Source organism: Excalfactoria chinensis, chromosome 2 (assembly GCF_039878825.1).
Source record: "Excalfactoria chinensis isolate bCotChi1 chromosome 2, bCotChi1.hap2, whole genome shotgun sequence".
In the NCBI taxonomy this organism is placed as follows: Eukaryota; Metazoa; Chordata; class Aves; order Galliformes; family Phasianidae; genus Excalfactoria; species Excalfactoria chinensis.
In genome coordinates, this window is record NC_092826.1 from 121,183,641 (window position 1) to 121,204,062 (window position 20,422).

At 41.6% G+C, this 20,422-nt stretch overlaps 2 protein-coding genes across 3 annotated transcripts; one reads left to right on the top strand and one right to left on the bottom strand.

The window, feature by feature from the left end:
- Nucleotides 1-196: 196 nt before the first annotated feature.
- GTPBP10 (GTP binding protein 10) lies at nucleotides 197-11,731 on the bottom strand. 2 transcript variants are annotated; one of them, XM_072330102.1, is made up of 10 exons: nucleotides 11,572-11,731; nucleotides 11,046-11,239; nucleotides 10,866-10,957; nucleotides 10,093-10,237; nucleotides 7,821-7,894; nucleotides 5,996-6,048; nucleotides 2,776-2,883; nucleotides 2,462-2,539; nucleotides 1,950-2,073; nucleotides 197-1,198 (listed from the first exon to the last, which is right to left on the bottom strand). In XM_072330102.1, exons 1-10 carry the CDS (start codon nucleotides 11,602-11,604, stop codon nucleotides 981-983), a joined length of 1,119 nt encoding a protein of 372 aa, XP_072186203.1. In that variant the 5' UTR covers nucleotides 11,605-11,731; the 3' UTR covers nucleotides 197-980. The 2 variants fall into 2 exon arrangements, with proteins under 2 accessions (XP_072186203.1, XP_072186204.1); XM_072330103.1 differs by having other exon boundaries at nucleotides 11,602-11,695.
- A 7,567-nt stretch (nucleotides 11,732-19,298) lies between these two features.
- On the top strand, nucleotides 19,299-20,360 carry FAM237B (family with sequence similarity 237 member B). The gene is made up of 2 exons (XM_072330617.1): nucleotides 19,299-19,680; nucleotides 20,335-20,360. Exons 1-2 carry the CDS (start codon nucleotides 19,299-19,301, stop codon nucleotides 20,358-20,360), a joined length of 408 nt encoding a protein of 135 aa, XP_072186718.1.
- Nucleotides 20,361-20,422: the final 62 nt, after the last annotated feature.

A 20,422-nucleotide genomic window follows, 5' to 3' on the forward strand; every position in this document is an offset into this window, starting at 1 on the left:
CGCCCGGCCCGCCCGCCGCCGTCCGCCTGCGCGGCGCTACCGTAAAACGAGGAAGATAACCGCGCTGTTAATGATCGATTAATTGCATTACGAATAATAAACCCTCTTCCCAGCGACTGCTTTTAACAAGCTTGAGAGAGGAAGGATTTCATTGATACACTCGCGAAACAAATATTACGTTAAGAAGCACGTGATTAATTCGGTCTTATTTTAATTGCATTCAATAACAGATATCCTGTGTAACAAACGACTTCTATTTTAACTCTTAAATGTGTTGCTTGTAAAAACTCAGAACTATTCCCGAAAACACAGGGCTCTGCCGAAAAGCAGCCCTCATTTTCTCCACCACACCTCCATAAAAGGGAGAACTGCCAGATTAAGGCTGGGGAATATAGGATCGGGGTTTATATAACAAAGAAAAGTACAGCAGGCACCAGCAGGTGTGGAAAACAAACCAGCAGGCACCAGCCTTGCTTTTCCATGCTCCTACATGTTGCTTTCTTGTGACTACTTATTTGCGTTCTCCTTTCCACCTTTAAAAATAACAAAACCCCACCGTCTGTCAGAGCAGCAGGACTTGATTCACCTCTGAAGCAATGGAACCCGGAGAATTCCTCCATCAGAGATTTCCCCAGGTACCTCTGACGTCCATGGCAAAAGGTACAAGTGGTTCAGGTTGCTCCTTTGCTACCTCCATAGGTTTTATTTCCTCTGTTCATCCAGTGTGGCAAGCGTTATTTCAGGGCTCATCGGCTGTTAGGCAATGCTTTGAGCTGCACTTTGTGCTCTACTTAGTTCAGTCAGTAGCCAGCATAAACCTGAAAGACTGTTCCTCTCAGCACTGTGCTCTACCTAAGCACCACAAGGAACTGAGGCAATGTGGTAGAGAAGTGGGCAGCGGTGGCAGAGGGTTTATAAAAAGGTCTATTTAGCAGTGAGTTCATGAACATACAAAAATAGATTAAATCTAGCGAAGAACACTAGCCTTTATTCATTTGTCCTTCTGAAGTGTGTAAAAGTAACAGTTTCTTTTTCCGATATTCTTCATTCTGCTGCTCTGTTTCCTCATCCAGTGATCTTCTTATACATGTTTTTAGTTCCTCAATCCCTTCTCCGGTATACGTAGATACAGGAATTATATCTCTGAAATCAATTGTGTTCTCAGGAATCACTTCTTCCTCTAGTAAGTGGAAGAAGCCTGAAACATCACAGTTTGAGAGTTAGTAAAAGCTCACACACTGAATCACTACTAAACCCATTGCATTTAGAAAATAGACTTTCATCAGTTACAACAGAAAAACAGAACTGGAACAAGCACAAGAGTATTGTGTGCTTAATTCGCCTTAATAAATAATAAATCACTGTCTCAGAAGACAAGCACTAACAGAGCCCTCGCATTATCGCATATTACACTCTCACAAGAGCCATATCCTTATTTTAAGCTGCGTCCGAAGAAATCCCAAGTTGTAGAATATGCAAGATATGTGTAAGAATCAGGAAAGCTTAAAACCATCCTTCAGGAAATAGAAAGGAATTCACTGCAATGTAACGGCAAAATGGACAAAAACATGCATAGAACTGCCCAGAATCTTCATGTGCCTCGGTCAGAGTCATGTGATAAACTGTATATACATCAGTGTCTCTAAGGGGATCCTAAAAGGTCACTATTTGGTACTCACGACACCTACACTAGAAACTAAACTCTCCCATATCATAGCTGAGCAAAGTCTTTCAGAATCTCTGTTTTAACAGCAAAACCAGCACTAAAGGTACACAAAACCAGAGCTCTATATGCAGAAATTTGTTTTGAAGCACACACAATCTGTGACCCTGTGAAACAATTAATTTAATAACTAGTTTCCACTCAATTTCAAACAACAACTTGCCAATGCAGAGTTACTCCAATCTTATTAGATACGTTAAAGATAACTGCTGAAAGTTAATTTTACCTTCTGGATTCTGTAGTTGTTTCATAAGTTCATTCAGGTTGTCTTTCGCACAAGGCAAATCCATTTTATTAATGGCAAGAAGTGCAGGCTTTGTTAGAAGTTCTTCATTGTACAGCTCCAATTCCTTAACAAACAAATACATTTGCCTGATTGAGTATTTGTAGCTTAAAAAGTGCTGCTTTGATTTTACATATACTCTCTCATTTACTCAGTGGTCTAAACAGTTTCTACATCTAAGCAGCTGTAAGGATTGCAAGAGCTGCATCTTTTCACCTTCACTTGACCATGATAAACATCCCAGATCAATGAAGGGGCCATGAAGCTTGAAGTAAAGCAGTTTTGCCAGACAGTTAAAGCAAAGATTTTATCACTTATGAGAAGCTAAGCTTGTTAATTGATCCTTGTATTGTAATCCTAGAAAACACACAAACATTTGAAATTTCTTCATTAAAACTAATGCTTTCCTGGCTCAACGCACAACTACAACTGACAGTTAGATGATAAGAAGTTACCTTTGTTAGAAGCAATACAGTTTCAAAGGCTGTTCTGAACCGAGTCTTATTAGAGAGCTGAAACCCAGAAATATCAACCTGAAAAAGTTACAAGAAACAAAACAAAACAATAAGCTTAGTGTTATGAAATTATGCTACAGTATCAAGGCTCTCTCCAACAGCTACTCTGCCATAAAACCTCTGCGAACATGCCCTCATTCTTGGGCAAACAGAGGGCCACACCAAATTAGAACCATAGCATACTGCAATGAAGACACATTTTATTTACTACCTTGTCTTTGATTTCAATACGCCATAAATTTTATTCAACTTACAACTAAGAGGAGGTGTTTGGTTCTTTCCACATGTTTGAGAAATTTGTGCCCCCTGCCCTTGTTCATATGTGCACCTTCAATCAGTCCTGGGAGATCAGCTACTAAAATCTGGGGAAACAAAAGTTTCAAACAAGAGATTTCCAATAAGCAGAAGAGATTTTAAACTATTCATGTCTACTACAACTTTATATAAACAAAATAATCCAGACAAAAAACACAAAGAATATCTACTGTCAGAGGCTCCTTTTACGTACTCCTTGGAATCGAGTGGGGGATCAGTTCGCTGGCACTACACGCTGGCTTTTTCCATACATTAAAAACCCATCATCAGAAATAGATTTAAACACAATGCTACTATTCCACAGTCATCTTGCTCCTCGTGTTCCCCCCGTTTGTTTATAGCTGTCTACAAAGCAGAGGCATAAAAATGTCTCTGCAGCATTTACCTGAGAATAAAGCACATTCTAGAAACCAGAACCATACAGAATCCAAACTGTGACCAGAAAAGAAAGTGGAGTCTGTTCCTCATGGCAAAACAGAAAATTGTGATGTCAAATACAAGCCCACTTAGCACTGCCCCCTGAGCATGAGATGCAGCAAGCATTTATCTTCTGCTCTCCAGCTGAAATGAGATCTGTATTAGTATACCAGCTGCCAACCAGCACCCAGCAAGAACTGCCAAAGTGAACAGGAATCACTGGTTGGGAGGGTTGTAATAAAGCTGTAATAAAAAGCAGAATATTAAGAAACCACACAGCTACCCAGTAACTCACAAGAAGTCAGGACACAGGGGGAAGTAAGGGCTCGCACCTACATGACAGCCATTTAGACAGTAGCTCAGTTCACCTAAGCAGGGTTCAAGGCCAGCACACAATATAATTTCCAGCATGTAACCTACTCTCTGCTATGAGCAAGTTGCACTCTCCCTTACCAGCCCCACCAACTTTTTAGCTATTATGCATTTCCCAAGCACTTCATGTCTTGCTTCAGAATTTCCCGTCTACAGGGACAGGAGATACAGCTGGGTAAACTGCAGACTTCTAAGTAGAAATAGGGAGAGAATAACTACTGGACTGGAATAAAACCACCCGCTTCCTGACAAGACGCGTTTGGTTTCATGACTTGAGTTGTCTTCCAAAAAATATTTTTATAGATCTCAAAGAAACTCAGATTCTCTCAGAACAGCACTTGGTTCAGGTCATCTGGCATGATACGTGAAAGGTTCTGACAGCTTTCATGATCTGGTGCTGTGAGCTGAACCCCAGGCTCATGCTCTCTACTTCTGTGTTGCTGTGTATCAAGGTCCTTTTGCAAGTAGTGCACAACTCAAGTGGCCTTTACTTTTTCCTTCTTTTTTTTTTTTTTGTAATGTACTAAAATAAAGCAGGCACTGCTACGTCTTGCTTTAAAAACCTCTATGTTCTCTAGGAAAATAAAAAGATACAGTGAACCTGCCTCCCCTGAATGATACAGGACAGCCACCTCACACATTGCTCTAAGCTGCTCCTGCTGTTTTGTTTTCAGCAATCGCAATACTGTGAGCCAAATTACTTCCTCCCACTCACAGATGCTCAGTGCAATCACGGCCACTAGTTCCCTTGGTTTTAGAATAGAGGTATGTTGTCCGTATAGCTTTTATATAGCACCCAGCACTGATGTATAAAAGCCATGAAATGCAGAATCAGCCAAGACATAAAGGTCACTGGAATGATAAACCAGCTGCAGAAAAGAATGCCAGGAGTACGAGTAGCTCTCCTGCTCAAACAACACACCAGTAGAAGGAAGAGTTCCTGGTTCATAGCAGGTATTTTTTCAAAGGCTACAATATAAACCAGCTTATTTGCAACATGGTTTTCTAGGATGTTACCCATAACCAGCAGATAAAATGAATAAACAAAAAGTTTCCTTTAGGTGCTGGAATCTCTGTAGAGAACTGCCCACTTCAAAGGAGATCACCATTGTCTGAGAAAGCTGCACTTCATACATTGCACAGACTGATGGGTTTGTCTCAGCTTGAACACAAATCAACTGCAAATCTGCATGTTTTTAAAAGCCTGGCAAATTAAATCTCCTTCCCTTAGTACACAATGATGTTGAAGGTCGGTAAATGGAAGTTTCAAGTATCAGCTACCAAATCCCCTACGATTATTGCTTCTGAATGGGAAGAGTTTGCCTTTCCACATCTGAAGGGTAAGCTTTTCTAGTTAACTCACATGAAGACCATTTGTCTTCCATCTTTGAAGTGATGATCTCAGTGTCATACACTTAAAAACAAAACTACATCAAAGATTCAAGCTTGAAGAACTAAAATGTTTGCTTAGCTCTACGTGGTCCAACTCTGTACCAAAATCTGCTGGTAAGAACCTTATTTTGCATCAGTTTTTCTCTCCAATGTTTGAATCCTCATAAAACATTCAAAGCACCACAGAATTACCTGAAGATGGTAGGTAAAATTGGGATCACAAAAAGTGAGGCAGTCTGCAGCTACCACAAGGGGAACTGGACCCAGCTACCTCATAGGGATCACACTATTCTGGCTGCTTCTGCAGTCACCCTCATTTCACTTTAATTTTGCCTTTTATTCAGAGTAAAGAAGCAGTTAACCCAGAAAGGCAGAACAGGAAGTCACAGTAACTGTATTCGATTTCATCCACTACTGTGAATCTGTAGCTGCTGGACAAATTTGTTCCTATTTAGAATTAATTCTGAGAATAATTCATTCATCCCTGTGCTCTCCACATTGTCAAAATGTGCCTCTTGTGAGTAAAATATTAAGTTATTCTTTGAAACATTTAATTGGCTCCTAAACTTAATAGGAGTAAGCTAGGACACAGCAATCTCATTCCCAAACATAAACCCATCACAACTTTAAGACTGTAGCACAGGATTAGAAACACACAAAAAAGGCAGAAGAAAATGAGAAGCCATTTATTAAAGTGACTTCAGACCAATTCAGCATGATATTATGATATTACTGCTCTTGACCATAGAACTACCTTCTTATTACTTTTCTTTTTAAGATTTTCTCCACAACCTCCATTTAATCCATGCAATTGTCTTACGTGTATGTATATATACATTTACATATATATATATATATACACACACACGCTCAGAAAAGTCTACTAGCTAAGTTTCCATTTCTTTTTGGAGTACTGTTAAACAACATAAATAACCATTACACACAACTTAAACAACCAGAATAGATCTTCATACCAACCTGTTTAAAATCTTCATACATGATCTTTCCTAGCTCAGGCTGTATCGTTGTAACTATGACAAGAGGGAAAAAGAGGAAGGGAAAGAAACAAAAATGTTTTAATTACTAAAAAAAGAGTCAGAAACTGTTGGACTCAAAAGGGTTATTCAGAGCATGGAATGGCTGTCAAATTAGGCAATGTAAGTGAACTAGGATTCTTCTTAAAAAAGACTGTAGAGAATCAGGAGCTACATGAGTAGATCAGTAGAAATTATCAGAACTCAAATCCTTGTACACCTCTACTATAAACATCAGTGGCCATCATTACAAAATATGTGACAGCAAACTCAGAACACACACAAAAAATGGGGAGGTGGTCTTGAAACACGCAGTTAAAACTTCAGTACCCCTTGGCAAAGGCACACAGATACTCAAAACAGTCACTTATGGGTGGATTAGACAGCTACACTGAGATTACTAAAGATACATAAATTGCATACAGCTCAGAAAGTCCCTAAATCACAAATGTAAGCTCATACAAGGGAGTATCCAGAGTATTTATTATGTACTTGTCTCCAATCATCTGCTTTTGGTTCCATTCAGAAGACTGCTAAACATCTCCAACATTTTATGGTTATCATTTCTTAATGTTTCCAACTATAACAATTCTATTGTCTTAATTATCAGAAACATCAAGATCATTTTAGGACATGCAGAACATTCCAGTGTCACTGAAAGCTTTTAAGTTGACTGTCAGGAAAACATGGGCTCTGTAGTCATGCTATTGTTAACGCTAGGTATAATCGTAGCTTACGTAAGGGCAACTTCAAAACAGAATTGATGGAGACAGAGAGACAGAGTAACGGAGATCAGGAGGACCAGAACGATCAGTGTGGTGGTTTTTTTGTTGTTCCATTTAATTACTTGCAGAATTGATGATGATGCAAAGGCCTGATATTTTTATCAATAAATCCAGAACTAAAGTCTGGAAGAAAGGGAGGAAGGGCAAACATCTGCAGTCTTCATCTGGGAATCTATTATAGTTACTTCAAAGCATTATTCACCACTCAGTTTGTTTTGCAAGTCATCTCCTTAATTAATTAATTAATTAATAATTTTGACTAGCCTCCAAATTTTCCTCTGTAATATCATCAAACAGAAAACCATCACATGGACCTCATGCATGAGCCCCTCCGTGTGATTACTGGATGTGTCTGCAGATGCCAACACATATCTATTTAACACACAGCATCTGAAGAGACAGAGGGTGAGGACAACATCTTTCACAAGTAGAACTCTGGATAAATGATCTAGACAAAATACAGGCAGCAGTAGCACAGCGCACTGAATTACTTTTTAGTTAAAGAATGTTCAGATGGTTAATCCTTAGAAAGGTAATAATAATGTGTATCTTTCAGTAGACAGACTCAAAACCAAAGCCTTACTCTGTTGCAAGAACAGGTGGTAGCTATTTCCAAAGATGCTTATGCAAAAGAACATGATGCTGCATATTCACTAGAGTGAGGGTACTGCTCCCACAGAGTCTCAAAGGAAACAAAAAGGAGTGAGACTAAAATAAGTAGACCTCATATTAACAGCTTCAAGCACTATGAAGGTGTACATGTGAACAACTGAGGTAAAAGGAACTAGTTACTGAAAAAAAGAACTAGTTACTGAAATGGCAAGCTATTGCTGAAGATATTTGATATAATTCATAATCTGTGCAACATATTTAGCAAACAACGTGGTTATCTCCTATCCATTATTATATACCTGTAAAACTTCATTATAAACCTTCTTGCTCTGATGAAATATTATGGCACTAAAAATAAGAGTGTGAACTTACACGCGTAACTTGCAATCTCGGGTTTGGCCTGAGAAATCTTGCTTAGCAAGGATGATTTTCCTGCATTTGGAAACCTAGAGGGAAAGTCAGGATTTATACAGTGAATGAACACGTGTGATTCTTGTATATTTTATTACCCAATAAACTCAATGCTATAGGCTCATTAATGACCTTCTCACACTTTTTTTTAAACAGTTTCTTTTTTATTTAAACCAATTCTGAACTATTCATATATATATATATATATATATTTAATGAATTCGTTGATGTATTGCAGGCCTGCAGGAACTGAAGTATGCGAGGTACCTGCATAGATTTTTTTTAAGGTAACAAAGATTGTTTGAGTGATCCTGAAATTTCCACTGCTTAGCCACGAAAGGGAGGGCGCCAAGAGAACACAGCTCTTTTCAATGGTTGCCAGTGCCAGGAAAAGAAGCTCTGGGCACAAACTTGAACAAAGGAGACTGAACACCAGACAGCACTTCTGTGCTCTGCAGGTGACAGAGCACAGAAGTGGGGCATCCTCCTTAATCACTCGAACGTGGGCACCCTGCTATGGGTGGTCCTGCTTATTTTAAAGAACTGTCTGAGCTGTAAAGGACACAACAGTTTTGATCCCTGTCAAACATTAAGTTGTAGTCACAGTCCATAGTTTTTTCTTATAGCCACCTGCTCCACACAGGAGACCACACAAGATTTATATTCCACCCAAGTTCAATTGTTCAGCACAGTGCTTCACTGCAACAGGGATCAAAGGAAACTGATTATTGGTCACAAAGACGTGGGTACCTCACAATGTACCGTACAAAAAACCTCTGCACTCTCCACCTGAACCCACACACAACCATAACATGTTAGCAAGGACAACTAATATGAAAAATAAGACTAATATTAAATTAAGGGGCTTTATAGAGGAGCAGTTATGATAGGCTTGTAAAGGCTTCCTTCAAAAAGATCAGAGACACAAAGACTCTGTTAGAGCAGAAAATTACTCAGGGTAATTGTAATGCTCTGTGATATTGAAAGGTGCCTTAAAGACGGCCTGAAAGGTTACTTCAGTCATCTCCTTAAGCATGTATTTTGATCCCACTGAGGGACAATATCCTCTTTGAAGTTTAAATTGCAACCTACACTACACATCACAACATGTACCCAAACTTGAGGGCCCTTTTCTAAAGCCTAGACATTTTCAGACTTGATTTAATAGCAAACCACTTACAAATCTACTGAAGTAAAAATAACAAACTCTACAAGATCAAAGTACAATCACAAATCGGAGGTTGATTCATGCTCTCAACAAGAAAACAATCATCTCCTCAAATTAACTGATATTTACTTCATGATTTTTAAAGGGAAACTATTAGATAAAACACAAGTTAAAAGGTAGAGATAAAGAAGCATCACAGAACTCCTGTATTTTGCACAACTCTAAAACCAATATATTCATGTATAAGTTAATAACTGGAGATCACTTGAAATTGATGTAACTAATATTTCTGTTATTAACAGGGCTACTGAGTTATCTGTAATAAATAAATAAGAAAAAATCTGGCTGCATTCAGGGTTCCATTCTATGAGGGGACACACAAATTAAAGTACTTCAGCCTGAAACCAGTTGCTTTTACTTTATAATGTTAATAGTTTTGGGTTTTTGTTTTTTATGAATAGGAACCAAAAGGGAAAAATGACGCCAAGCAGACCAACACTTATACAACCGTAGTTTGCTAAAAGCTCTGTCCAAATAAACATTTACCTGTGTTGTTAATAAGCAGCAACACTGAAAAGCACCAGTGCAAAAGACAAACCCTACTGTTCTAGCCTGTAATTTCTTCCTTCCCACATTCCACGCTGTTTATTAGGAAAGCAGGCTACACAGCCTTCTACAGTTTCTTTAAGGCTACTACTGAAAGGATCCACTTGTGCCAGTACCATAAGGTGGAAGAACCAACACAGATACTGCCCTTGGCTTTGTTTTGTACCTACTACTTAAACTACAAATCTTCACTAATAATATCCTGAAAATCCCTGCAGTTGCTAAATTCACATATGTTAAATTGATGACCACGATTAATGAAGCATAACCAACATCTTCCAAATTTTAGAATTAATTTTAACCTGTTTTAAACCCTTATTTTTACAAATTTGAAGTAATTACAAAGTTGTAACGACACTCAAACTCCACCTCTGCAATTTCTTTCAGATCCCTTTAGAAATCTACTGCTTTATTCTTGATGTCAGTTCTCAAACCACAACACAGAACTGCAGTACTTACCCAACTAAGCCCACATCAGCTATAAGTTTCAAATCAAGATGAACAATTCGCCTCTGGCCTTTGCAAGGCAAGAAGTTTGTAGCCAAAGAGCCACCGAGGCCTCCACGAGCTGCCAGGAATCTCTCCCCTGCTCTGTTAAGTTCACCTGAAAATAAATCAATTAGTGAAAAAGTGTAATTCCTTGCAATGGATCAAGGTGTGATTTCCCATTTCAATGAGGAAAGAATCTTCCATGCTATTTTACAAAGAGATATCTCTATTGAATGAAGATATATACATATACACTCTTACTGGTTATCAGCAAGCATTACTTTTATGTTATTATTTTTTAATAATAAACATTTTAGATAACCTGAAATACTGACACTCAGCAAGGATCTTTATTTTTTTAAGCTATGTCATAATCCAGTAAAGTCAGTGGGACACTTAGCTGAGCCTAAGCCCCTCATTAATCCAATAGTAGATCACTATGGCTTCCAGCCACAGGAAACTGTTGCAACAAATGTTTTCCTGCAGCATAGAGCAATACAAATTAACTATTACTAATTTCTGGGAGGGGTCTCTGCCAGTCCAGGAGATTTTAAGTTAAATTTCTGTCAACTTCTGTTTGCCCAACAAAAACAAAACAGAACAAAAACAACAACAAAAAGGCAACCAAAAAACCAGCAAACAACACATACGTTGGGAGTTGTGTAACATTAGAAGTTTACAAGATGCTACTGATAAATGACATTATCTACTAGGGTCTATTAAATCAAAGCAGAAGTTCTTACCAAGCTTCTTCCCATCATCATCAAGAACCGAAATCCCTGGTGGCACGTGCACTTCACAGTCTTTCCCTTTTTCACCTTTCAGTGCTTTAACACTAGGAGACATTAAGCCAGGCTCAGTAACTTAAGTGTTTTGCTGCCCAGGAAGGACAGATGTTAACAACTATCACCAACCAGACGAACCTGCTGTTGGCTCCTGTTCCAGCCACAAATCTCTTCTGCGGGTACCTCGCCTTAACGCTCTTTAGGGTCGATCTTTCCTGGGCAATGAACCAGACATCGCCTCCTCTCCCTCCTTCCCCCCCCAGACGGGGATAACCCATTCCACCTGTTCCTCCTCTCACATACAGCCGCAAATCATCAATGAAGTTCCCATACTAAGAAAGCACAAAGTTTCACATCAGCATTTCATCCTGTTTACCTTTCATTTTAGAGTCACTAGATAGAGGGTGGCTAAAACGCCTTACACAGCACTACTTTTCTCTGGCGATAAAGTTCTGAAAGCAGTTCTGAAGTGGCCGCCATTTCCCCCCCAGTAACGGGGCAGCACTCAGGCCGAAGCAAGGGCACAGAGCCCTCGCGGTACCGGAGCCCCAAGTGCGCAAGCGGGGAAGACGGCAAGGCCTCGGGGGGAAAAGCGGCTACAGCAGCCACGATGAGAGCCGCGCAGCCGCCAGGCCCGTCCTATCCCCACCCGCCCCTCACTGACCCTCCGCAGCACCGCTCCTCCGCACCGCACCATGCTGCGGGACACCGCCTCTCCTCAGGCCCGGCGTGCGGCAAGACGTGCCCGGCTCAACCGCCGGCAGCCGCCATCACTGCGGCGGCGCGGTGAGGTGGAGCCGCGCTACGCCTGCGCGGGCCTTCCCGCCCTGGGGGAGGTTTGCGTCCCTGCTCCTCTCACCTGTTACGTGAGGAAAAGAGCGGTTTACAAGCGTGTGTTGCGCCATGTATAATGTTACTAGCACAACGGAGCAGTTATCCAGCGCCCAGGGCGCGTCCCACTGTCATCCCAAATCTGGAAAGAAAACTCTCAGGCTCCGAAGTGCTGTTAGAAACCGGCGTGCCTTTATTCCTCTCAACACGCACCCGGTGACTTGACAAACAAGGGCGCCCCCTCAGAGTTCAGGTTCCACATTGAAACAGTTAAGACATATATTATGCGGTACTATTACATACGTAGTCATTCTTTTCCAAGGACTCATTAATATATGCTAATGTCCCTCTGGGCATGCTCGCTAGCAGCTAGGCTGGTCGAGTGCCTACCTATTTCTTCCCCATTTTCCACCACCAGCTCCGCCACGGAGACCATAGGCTGACTTTCAGCTGCTTTTCTCCAATGTGGAAAAACTCCATTGCTTATTAGGCCATGGTGAGCAATGATGTGTGGAATCATGTGTGGAAGATGTCCTTGTGCCTACTGGGTGCAAAAGATAAATGTATTCTTTTATGACTGCTGTGCTTCTTGTGAGGCAAAATCATTGAGGCAAAATGTAAAAGTAGGCAAATACTGGGTCAGGACAGAAACTGTGAAGCAAAACAGCCATAGATAACATTGAAAAGGAAACTGTCAGTCATCAAGGGCTGGTTTTTGGATATTTGATATTTTTTCTGGTAGTCCTGGTAACATTAATAAGTGCACACTATTGAAACGTGATGGCAATTTATGCTTGGGAATCACCATAACAGAGAACATCTCAGGACATATATTTTCATTTAAAAAAGGAGGTATCAATGTCACTGCTTAGAGGCCTTAAGGCCCTTAGCTGAAAGCACATCTGGGGTATTGTGGAAGTATATAGTTGTTCTATAGTTGAGCTAATATGGAAATGAACCAGAGAAAGAGTGAGTTGAGGTGAGTCACCTCAAGACATTGAGAGCATTTTGTACAAACAGATTTGGCTCAGCATGTTTATTTCAATAAAACAAAAACAGAGGAGATAGGAGTGTTCTCTATAAATATACTGGGAGAATAAAAGCGAAGGATGAAAACCATTTAATTTGCAGGGCAGTGTTGATACAAGAATAAACAGATATGAGCTATCCATTAATAAATTTAGCCAGAAAATTAAGAATGTTTCCAATCATTACAGCAATCCAATTCTGAAACAGTGTTTCCTTGGAATTAGTGGGAACAAAAATATACCCATTTTTGATGTGGTACTTGATAATATTGAAAGGTAATTGTAGAGCACAGCTTTCTGTAGTGGCAGGGAGCTAGGTTCTGTGATTCAGGAGTGCCTTTCTGTTGCATGTTACTATGCAAATAAATAGTAAGAAGAGCAGAACATTTTGTCCAGATTTAAGGTTGTTAAAATGGGAAGGACTTGTCTGTCTGATCTGAACACTAGGCAAGGCTCAGGTGTCCTCGCATATGTAAAAGTTAGATTGTGCTACAGTAAAGCTTATGATGTCAGCATTATATAGAAAAAGAATAGAGAAAAAGAAAAAGAAAAAAAAAAAGATTAGCATTAGAATGGTACATGAGAAAGTCATGGAAGTCATGGAGGAGCTGCAGATGGCAAGAAGGTTATAGGCAAAGTCCTTTCAGGGTAAAATCCTAATTTCTGTGCTCTCCTTGGATACCAGTGTAGGCACATCTAATTACTCTGGTTTCTCATGCTATGCTCTTCTTTTGAGATAAATACTCTTTGAATTTAGCACTACTGCATCATTATGACAGAGCTAAATTCATTCATCGTGAATCACTGGTGACATTACTGAACATCGGTGAACAAGAGAAGACCGACTGATATCATCTATCTGGGCTCCATCAAGGTCTTTGGCACAGTCCTCCACAACATCCTTCTCTCCCAACTGGAAATATATGGATTTAGTGGGTGGACTCTTCAACAAGGAACTGCTTGTGAGGTCATACCTGGAAAGTGGAGCTCAGTGGCTCAGTGTCCGAATGGTGCCTTCCAAATCAAATGATTCATGATTGAACTGTGTCACTGATGTAGTCATTGATTGTGACTACTGAGAGTGATGGGGTCTGTAGCTTGTCAACATGACAGACCTTATCTTCTGTGCACTGAGTTTCCCTTCACACACAGCAGGAGGTCAAACCCAATAATGAGCTAATGTGTAGAGTAGACCAGACATGATAGCAGGGCTGCTAACTAGCATTAATGCAGTCACATGTAATCAGTCAACAGCACGACCAGAAAAGAGAGAAATAAAGAAAAACTGATCTACATATGTTGCAAATAGAAGGTATTAAATCCATCGACTTCAGCTCTAAATTTATTTGGCACTGAGCAGGCTCACCTCAACAAATTCCTACCATCAAGAAGTTAAATAACATTTCCTTTGAAATGTGCCATTGTGCATTTTCTGGAACCTTTTGTACTGCAAAGTACATGAGCACGCACACAAGACACTTCAGATGCTGCTAATCAGTGATGCAGAGGGTGACTCAATTCTTGATATTCATTGAGTCCTGTTCGTGTAAGAGTGTGCAGATGTGTAGGCACAGAGATGTCTGTAATTCAGCCCTACAAAAGGCTATTAGTGTTTCCAAACCGATTTAATATGTAGCCAATACATAGTGAGTTCCACGCTCAATAAAGCTTCAGTTCTTGCTATTTCTGTTCTTGCTGGGTACTTCAAATCCTATGTATGACAGCTTGAAATTCACAAAGGTACTGCTACATCAAATCACAGCTGTCCATTTCTTTTCTGGCATGATATAAATCGCTAGGCAGTGCGCTGTGTCGCCAACATTAACAACAAGAAACTGTAAAACCTCTGTCCATGACAATTTTAAAGCTCTCAGATGCTGTTTTTAGTATTTGTACTTTACGTGCAGTTTTTCACAGTCCAAGGAAGAAGAAACAGGCATGGAAATCTTTGGAAGTGAACTGAAATCACTGGAGCAACACAGCTGTATTTTAAAGTAGAGTCGAAGTAATTAAACAATGCAGCTTGATTCTCTTCCTTTGCCTTTACGAACATGCAGAAAATGCCTCCTTACAATGCCACAAATGAAGTAACAATATCAGCATAGCCAAAGCTCAGGTGCTCCCCAGAACTGTTGTATTATCCCCACCATTGTGGTTCCTCTTCTTCTTGTTATTATTATCTTATTTAATTTTTTAATAAAAGAAGAGATTTTACCACCAACTGAAAAAAAGAAAAGCCACTTTCCTAAGCATATACACAGGGTCTTCAATTTTAAGGCCTTTCACCTAAAATCTGAGAGCTTCTGTAGCTTTGGGATGTGTTAGACTCTACGAAGATGGTCACAAATTTATGTTCCTGGATCTTGTTCTGAAACAGAAATGTTAATAGCAATGCTTACCTAGTAAATGCAATCAAAGTCTTTCTTCATTGTGTTTCTTTTGTTCCACCCTGCGTAGCTCCTGGAACATCCTTCACCATTATTAACTACCAATGATTTGATCCCTGACAGTTTAAATTCGGGGCACTCTCCAATGGATAATCCTTCTGTGTCTGACTGCCAAATGTAATTGATGACATGAGGAATATGAAACGTGTAAGTCAGCCTTCAGAACCATTCTTGGCCAAAGGGGGGAATTTTTAGATTTCACCAAAGAAATCTCATAGGATCGTAGAATCACAGCATCATAGAATGATCTGGGTTGAAAAGGACCACAACGATCATCCAGATTCAGCCCCCTGCTACGTGCAGGGTTGCCAACCAGCAGACCAGGCTGCCCAGAGCCACATCCAGCCTGGCCTTGAATGCCTTCAGGGATGGAACATCCACAACCTCCTTGGGCAACCTGTTCCAGTGCGTCACCACCCTCTGAGTGAAAAACTTCCTCCTAGTATCTAACCTAAATTCCCCTGTCTCAGTTTAAAACCATTTCCCCTTGTCCTATCACTGCCCACCCTTGTAAAAAGCCGTTCCCCCTCCTGTTTATATGCTCCCTTCAAATATTAGAAGACTGCAGTGAGTTCTCCCCTAAGCCTTCTCTTTTCCAAGCTATATTTGCCATAAATAGATTATGGAGAGAACACTGTTGATGCGAAAGGACTTGAAATAGTGGGTTGATTTTTTTGTTTGTTTGAAAGAATTTGTCCTAAGGAAAAAGCAAAACAATCTCCCTTATCATTTTGATTACTGCAGTTGTGTTCTGGAATATGATGGCAAATGTATTAACTAGATTAGGAGATGCAAGGAAGTAGTGATAAAAATAAATCCATATGATGAAGAAAAGGGGTTGTAGACTGCGATCAGTGGCAGTTGGAGCAGAAGGAACCACTGTGTTTGTGCCAGTGCTCACACACCTACACACACACCTCACACACCCCACATCCCACATGGAGTGGGAACCAAGCGGCAGGAAGGAACTGCTGCAGTGATAAAGCACCTATTTGCTTCTTTACATGCCCTTCTAATTTTACTGCCTCCAAATCTGCACACTGCCTTCCACATTGTGGCTGTTTCTCTGCAAGCTGAACCACGGCTAATAAATCTGATATTTCAAAAAGGAAACAAAAAGAGGAAAAGCTTTTCTTAAGTTGAACATGGAATACCAAGAGCCGACTTAAGCTTTCTTAAAGGTAGGCTCCTTGCACAACCTGCTTAGTGCTTCATCTCCTTGGTTATTAATGCTGCCCCAGGATGTGAAGGAGGAATTACATCTAACATGGCTTTAGCTTCTTTCGAAGATGCAGAGTTCAGGTGTAAGATAGTTGTATTCCAGTTTTCTGGATGTTTTCTTCTGTATGGCTGTGCAGGCACCACTTTAGAACGAGGTATAGGAACTGTTTGTATTGCTGAGCTGGGAAGGCTTCCTACAGATCGCTGGTAATTGGGAGCGCTGCCATTTCAGAGCAGATTTGTATCTGCCTTTAAGTCCTGTATACATTGTTTTCACGGCAGAATTCAGAACACTTTCAGTTACAAAAACAGGCTGTTCCTGTCATGTTCTGTTCCACCAAAGCATGTTACGAAAGTGAGATAGACCCAATTTTACTGCATATTGGCCCATGTTCCCAACAGCCATGCTTTTCCATAGTGAAAAGACCTTCTGGAACTGAGACCAATACCAGTTTTACATGTCTGATTGCTTCAGGCATCACAATTCTATTTATATTATTTTTCATAGAAAGTAATGTACTGCATAGAAAAACAAAGTTAGAATTGCATTCCTGAGCTGTATGTCACCACCAGACAGGTGACACAGAGCACTTGGCCTTCAGTTGCCCGAATGCTATTTGTAGACCAAGCATTTGCCTTTGGCTTCCAAACATGGTTGTGCAGAGTAGCTTTGTTTGCCGTTCCTCACACCACAGGACACTGAAACACTTCACATCCACAGATCCTCACATCACACAGGACAGACTCTGGTGTTCAACGTAAACAGATAAAGAAATCTCACTGGTAAAAGCCCCAGGGTAAGTGGGGATCCAGACCCAAGCATAAAGAGAAATAACTACAGGAACTCACCCCAGAGCACATCGCAAGCCCGTGTTACCACTGGTGTTGAGCCACCAGTATTCCAGCAGACTTCACATGTTGAGAGCACCTGCAGCCCTTAGTGGGAGGGGGGAGACCTTCCATCTATGTTTTACAGCATGAAAAGGGCTGGAAATCCTGTATGCAGTTCCCAGGCTCTGAACTGTTCCTCTTGTCTACGTTGCGGAGCTGCTCTGAGGCACCACTGTTGGTGGACTTCAGTGCTGCAGCAGCATCTTCAGTAGGCACAGGAACCCCAGAGCAGTGCTGAGCCACGATCAGTGGTGTGGCTGTTTCTCATGGCCTCTCAAACATGATCTGCTTTTCAGAATGCACCCCAATTCATTCCATGGTGATCTAAGGGAGGATTGCAATATATGTGCTGAATAGTTTGTCAGAAACATCTGTATAAAAATCGAATCATCTGCTTTGTAAGGCCAGATAGCTGTCATAACCTTCCTCTTTGCAGAACTGTTATGAGCTGTCTGTGCTGAATGAGGCCCAGCTCTGGGCTAGACAGACAGAACTGGGTTCCAAAACCCAGCTGGCTGAGTGGCAGTGCCTGAGCTATCCAGTGAGGAGCGCCAGGACCCAGAGAAAAGAGCTTGCCCCAGAGGTTGGCGTTGTACTAAGAGAGCACTGAGATCTCAATGTCTTAAAGGGCTTTTATAGACTATAAGGCCCTTGGTTCCCTGATGCTTCTGTCAACTAAAGCAGTGTTTTGAACCTCGTTTTGCAAGGATGTAGAAGTTATTTTAAATAGTGTAACCGATCTGGCTGGGTTACGCCCAATATAGAGACACATGGAAAGCTGAAGCTTCTCTTCAGCACCTGCCCAGAGGTCCTGGCTGGGGACTGAGGGTCACAAGCTGCAGCGTGCAGGGCTGGTGTGTGTGTGCAGGGTCTAAAAGGGGCTGAGTGCAATCAAACGGCTCTGAAAACTCCTCTGGCAGCCAACTTCGGGCGATCTAAAAAGTAATGATGGTGTAACGTCAGCCTCAGGGCACGGAGCTTCTGCGAAACCTCAACCGGAGTACCGGGTGCATATTGTACCTTGAAACACTTGGTAGCTTTGAATTGCTGTTTTGATGTGCGTCTGTCCAGGCGGGCAGGCGGGACTGCAGGTGGGAACGGTGTGTTTGTAAATGAGGAGGGCGTTCATATTACCGAACTGGGGAAAGATCTGCTCCCGGTTGCGCCGTGTCCTCCCGCAGCCCTGCCCTGCCCTGCCCACACGCGTGCCCTCTCCGAGGTGCCACCGCCGAGCGCAGGGGACGGCTGCGGGGAGAGCTGCGTCGGTCGCAACCCCGCTGCCTCCCGCTGTGCCCTGCCTGCTGCTCGGCTGCCGCCGCCGCTCTGCCCGCTCCGCGCTCAGCCCCGCCGCCCAGCTTCAGTCAGGCGTCCGCTGCCCGGTCGGGAATCGCTTTGCTTTCTCTCCAGGTGGCTGATTGCTGTTGTTTCGGGGCTGGTGTTCTTCGTCTCACCACAAGAACGCTGTGAGTATGACTCCCACTACAGCTTTTTAGTTACCGCCTGTGTGAAACTCTTCTGTTTTGTACTAAGTGACAGGATAGTCGTGCTGCCTGCTGGAGTGTAGTGAGCAAGTGAGGTTTTAGATGCACCTGACTGGGACCTCTTTTGTGGTTAGAAACAGAATACTGCTCTGTAAGAAGTGAGTGCTATGCAGAACCAAAGAGCATAAATAATCGCTTGGGGTATAGAATCACAGAATCGTTAATGTTGGAAAAGATCACTAATATCTCTTAGTCCAACTATCAGCCCATCCACACCATGCCCACATCCTTCAGTGCCACATCTACATGGTGACTCCAGCACCCCCCTGGGCAGCCCGTTCCAGTGCCTCACCTCTCTTTTAGAGAATAAATGTTTCTCAATATCCAGCCTGAACCTCCCCTGTTGCGACTTCAAAGTTATGTGAGAATGAAATACACGATGGCAGAATCACTGTGACTTTGTACACTTTCTTTCAGGTATCATCTTGGAGTATGGAATCCGTATGGAAGAGAAGGTGGTATCTTCAGTTGGGTTGTGTACTGATAATGAATCTGGTTTATGCCAATCTAGACTATCTGAAAGAAGCTCCTGCAAGCCTGGGTCAGATTGACCACCAGTGCTGGGAGGTGTCGTCCCACGGGCTGGTGGAAATGAAGAAACTCAAGGTAGCAGATCCGGTCATTGCTCTCTGGGACTTCATGTTATTCCTAAAGGAATCCCCCAAGCCCAAACACAATGAACTTTTCAACAATTTGGCCCAGAACTTTTGGGATATGTATGTAGACTGTGTGCTCTCAAGATCCCATGGAATGGGCAGAAGACAATTAGTATCTCCCAGATACTCTTCTACATACTCACATAGAACTTTAGAAGGTAACTATAGGATATGATGTTGGTCTGTCTCATCCTCATCTTGGTTGTTCCAACACCTGCAATATATTATTTTCCAGTTTTCTGTCTCTGCATGTCAAATGTATTTGCATCCTTCAGCAGTCGCTACTTTCACAATATACAAGTCAAAAGTTGTTAGAGCACTAGATTTCTGTATGAGGTATAAATAGTGACAGGTATATATGTGGGACGGTGTGTAAGTAGATGCTGCATGCTCTGTTTATCACCGTGTGCACATGAATGATGTTACAATACTAAAAGTTTTCTAGTCTTTACACTTCAGTCTCAACTTCAGGGAATCATCCCTCTGTAAGAACGGAAGCGCACAGCTCCAGCAATTTAAACCTTGCACTTCTCATTGATATGTAATGTGAGCTCACGGTCACTGAATCACCAAAGCAATAGGTTCCAGTCATCCTGATTTGGGATGAACCTGAATTGAGATCATACAGGGGATTATCATCCAGCCCTAGAACTATTAGCTTCCTTCTTCCTCTGCAACAGACATATATGTTTTCTCTCCTGATTAACCAGCCAAAAGCTTTAGGTTTCCAAATTGAAACAGAGATCACTTAATCCTAGCACTCCAAGCCACAATGCTTGGAAAATAACTGCCTTTCTCTCATAATCTTACAGGGTCTGCTTTCACCAACCCATTTTAGGTCAAAAGGGGAGGACACGAAGAGATACCTCAACAAAGTAATGTCAAAATGAAGGAGGACAA

Coding starts and splice junctions, on each gene's coding strand:
- GTPBP10 (XM_072330102.1), bottom strand. CDS start 11,604: ATGGTGCGGTGCGGAGGAGCGGTGCTGCGGAGG. Junction 6,049..7,820: donor CGAGATTGCAAGTTACGCGT/GTAAGTTCACAC, acceptor CTCTTGTCATAG/TTACAACGATACAGCCTGAG. Junction 1,199..1,949: donor ACAACTACAGAATCCAGAAG/GTAAAATTAACT, acceptor GTGATGTTTCAG/GCTTCTTCCACTTACTAGAG.
- FAM237B (XM_072330617.1), top strand. CDS start 19,299: ATGGAATCCGTATGGAAGAGAAGGTGGTATCTTCAGTTGGGTTGTGTA. Junction 19,681..20,334: donor CTCACATAGAACTTTAGAAG/GTAACTATAGGA, acceptor ATAATCTTACAG/GGTCTGCTTTCACCAACCCA.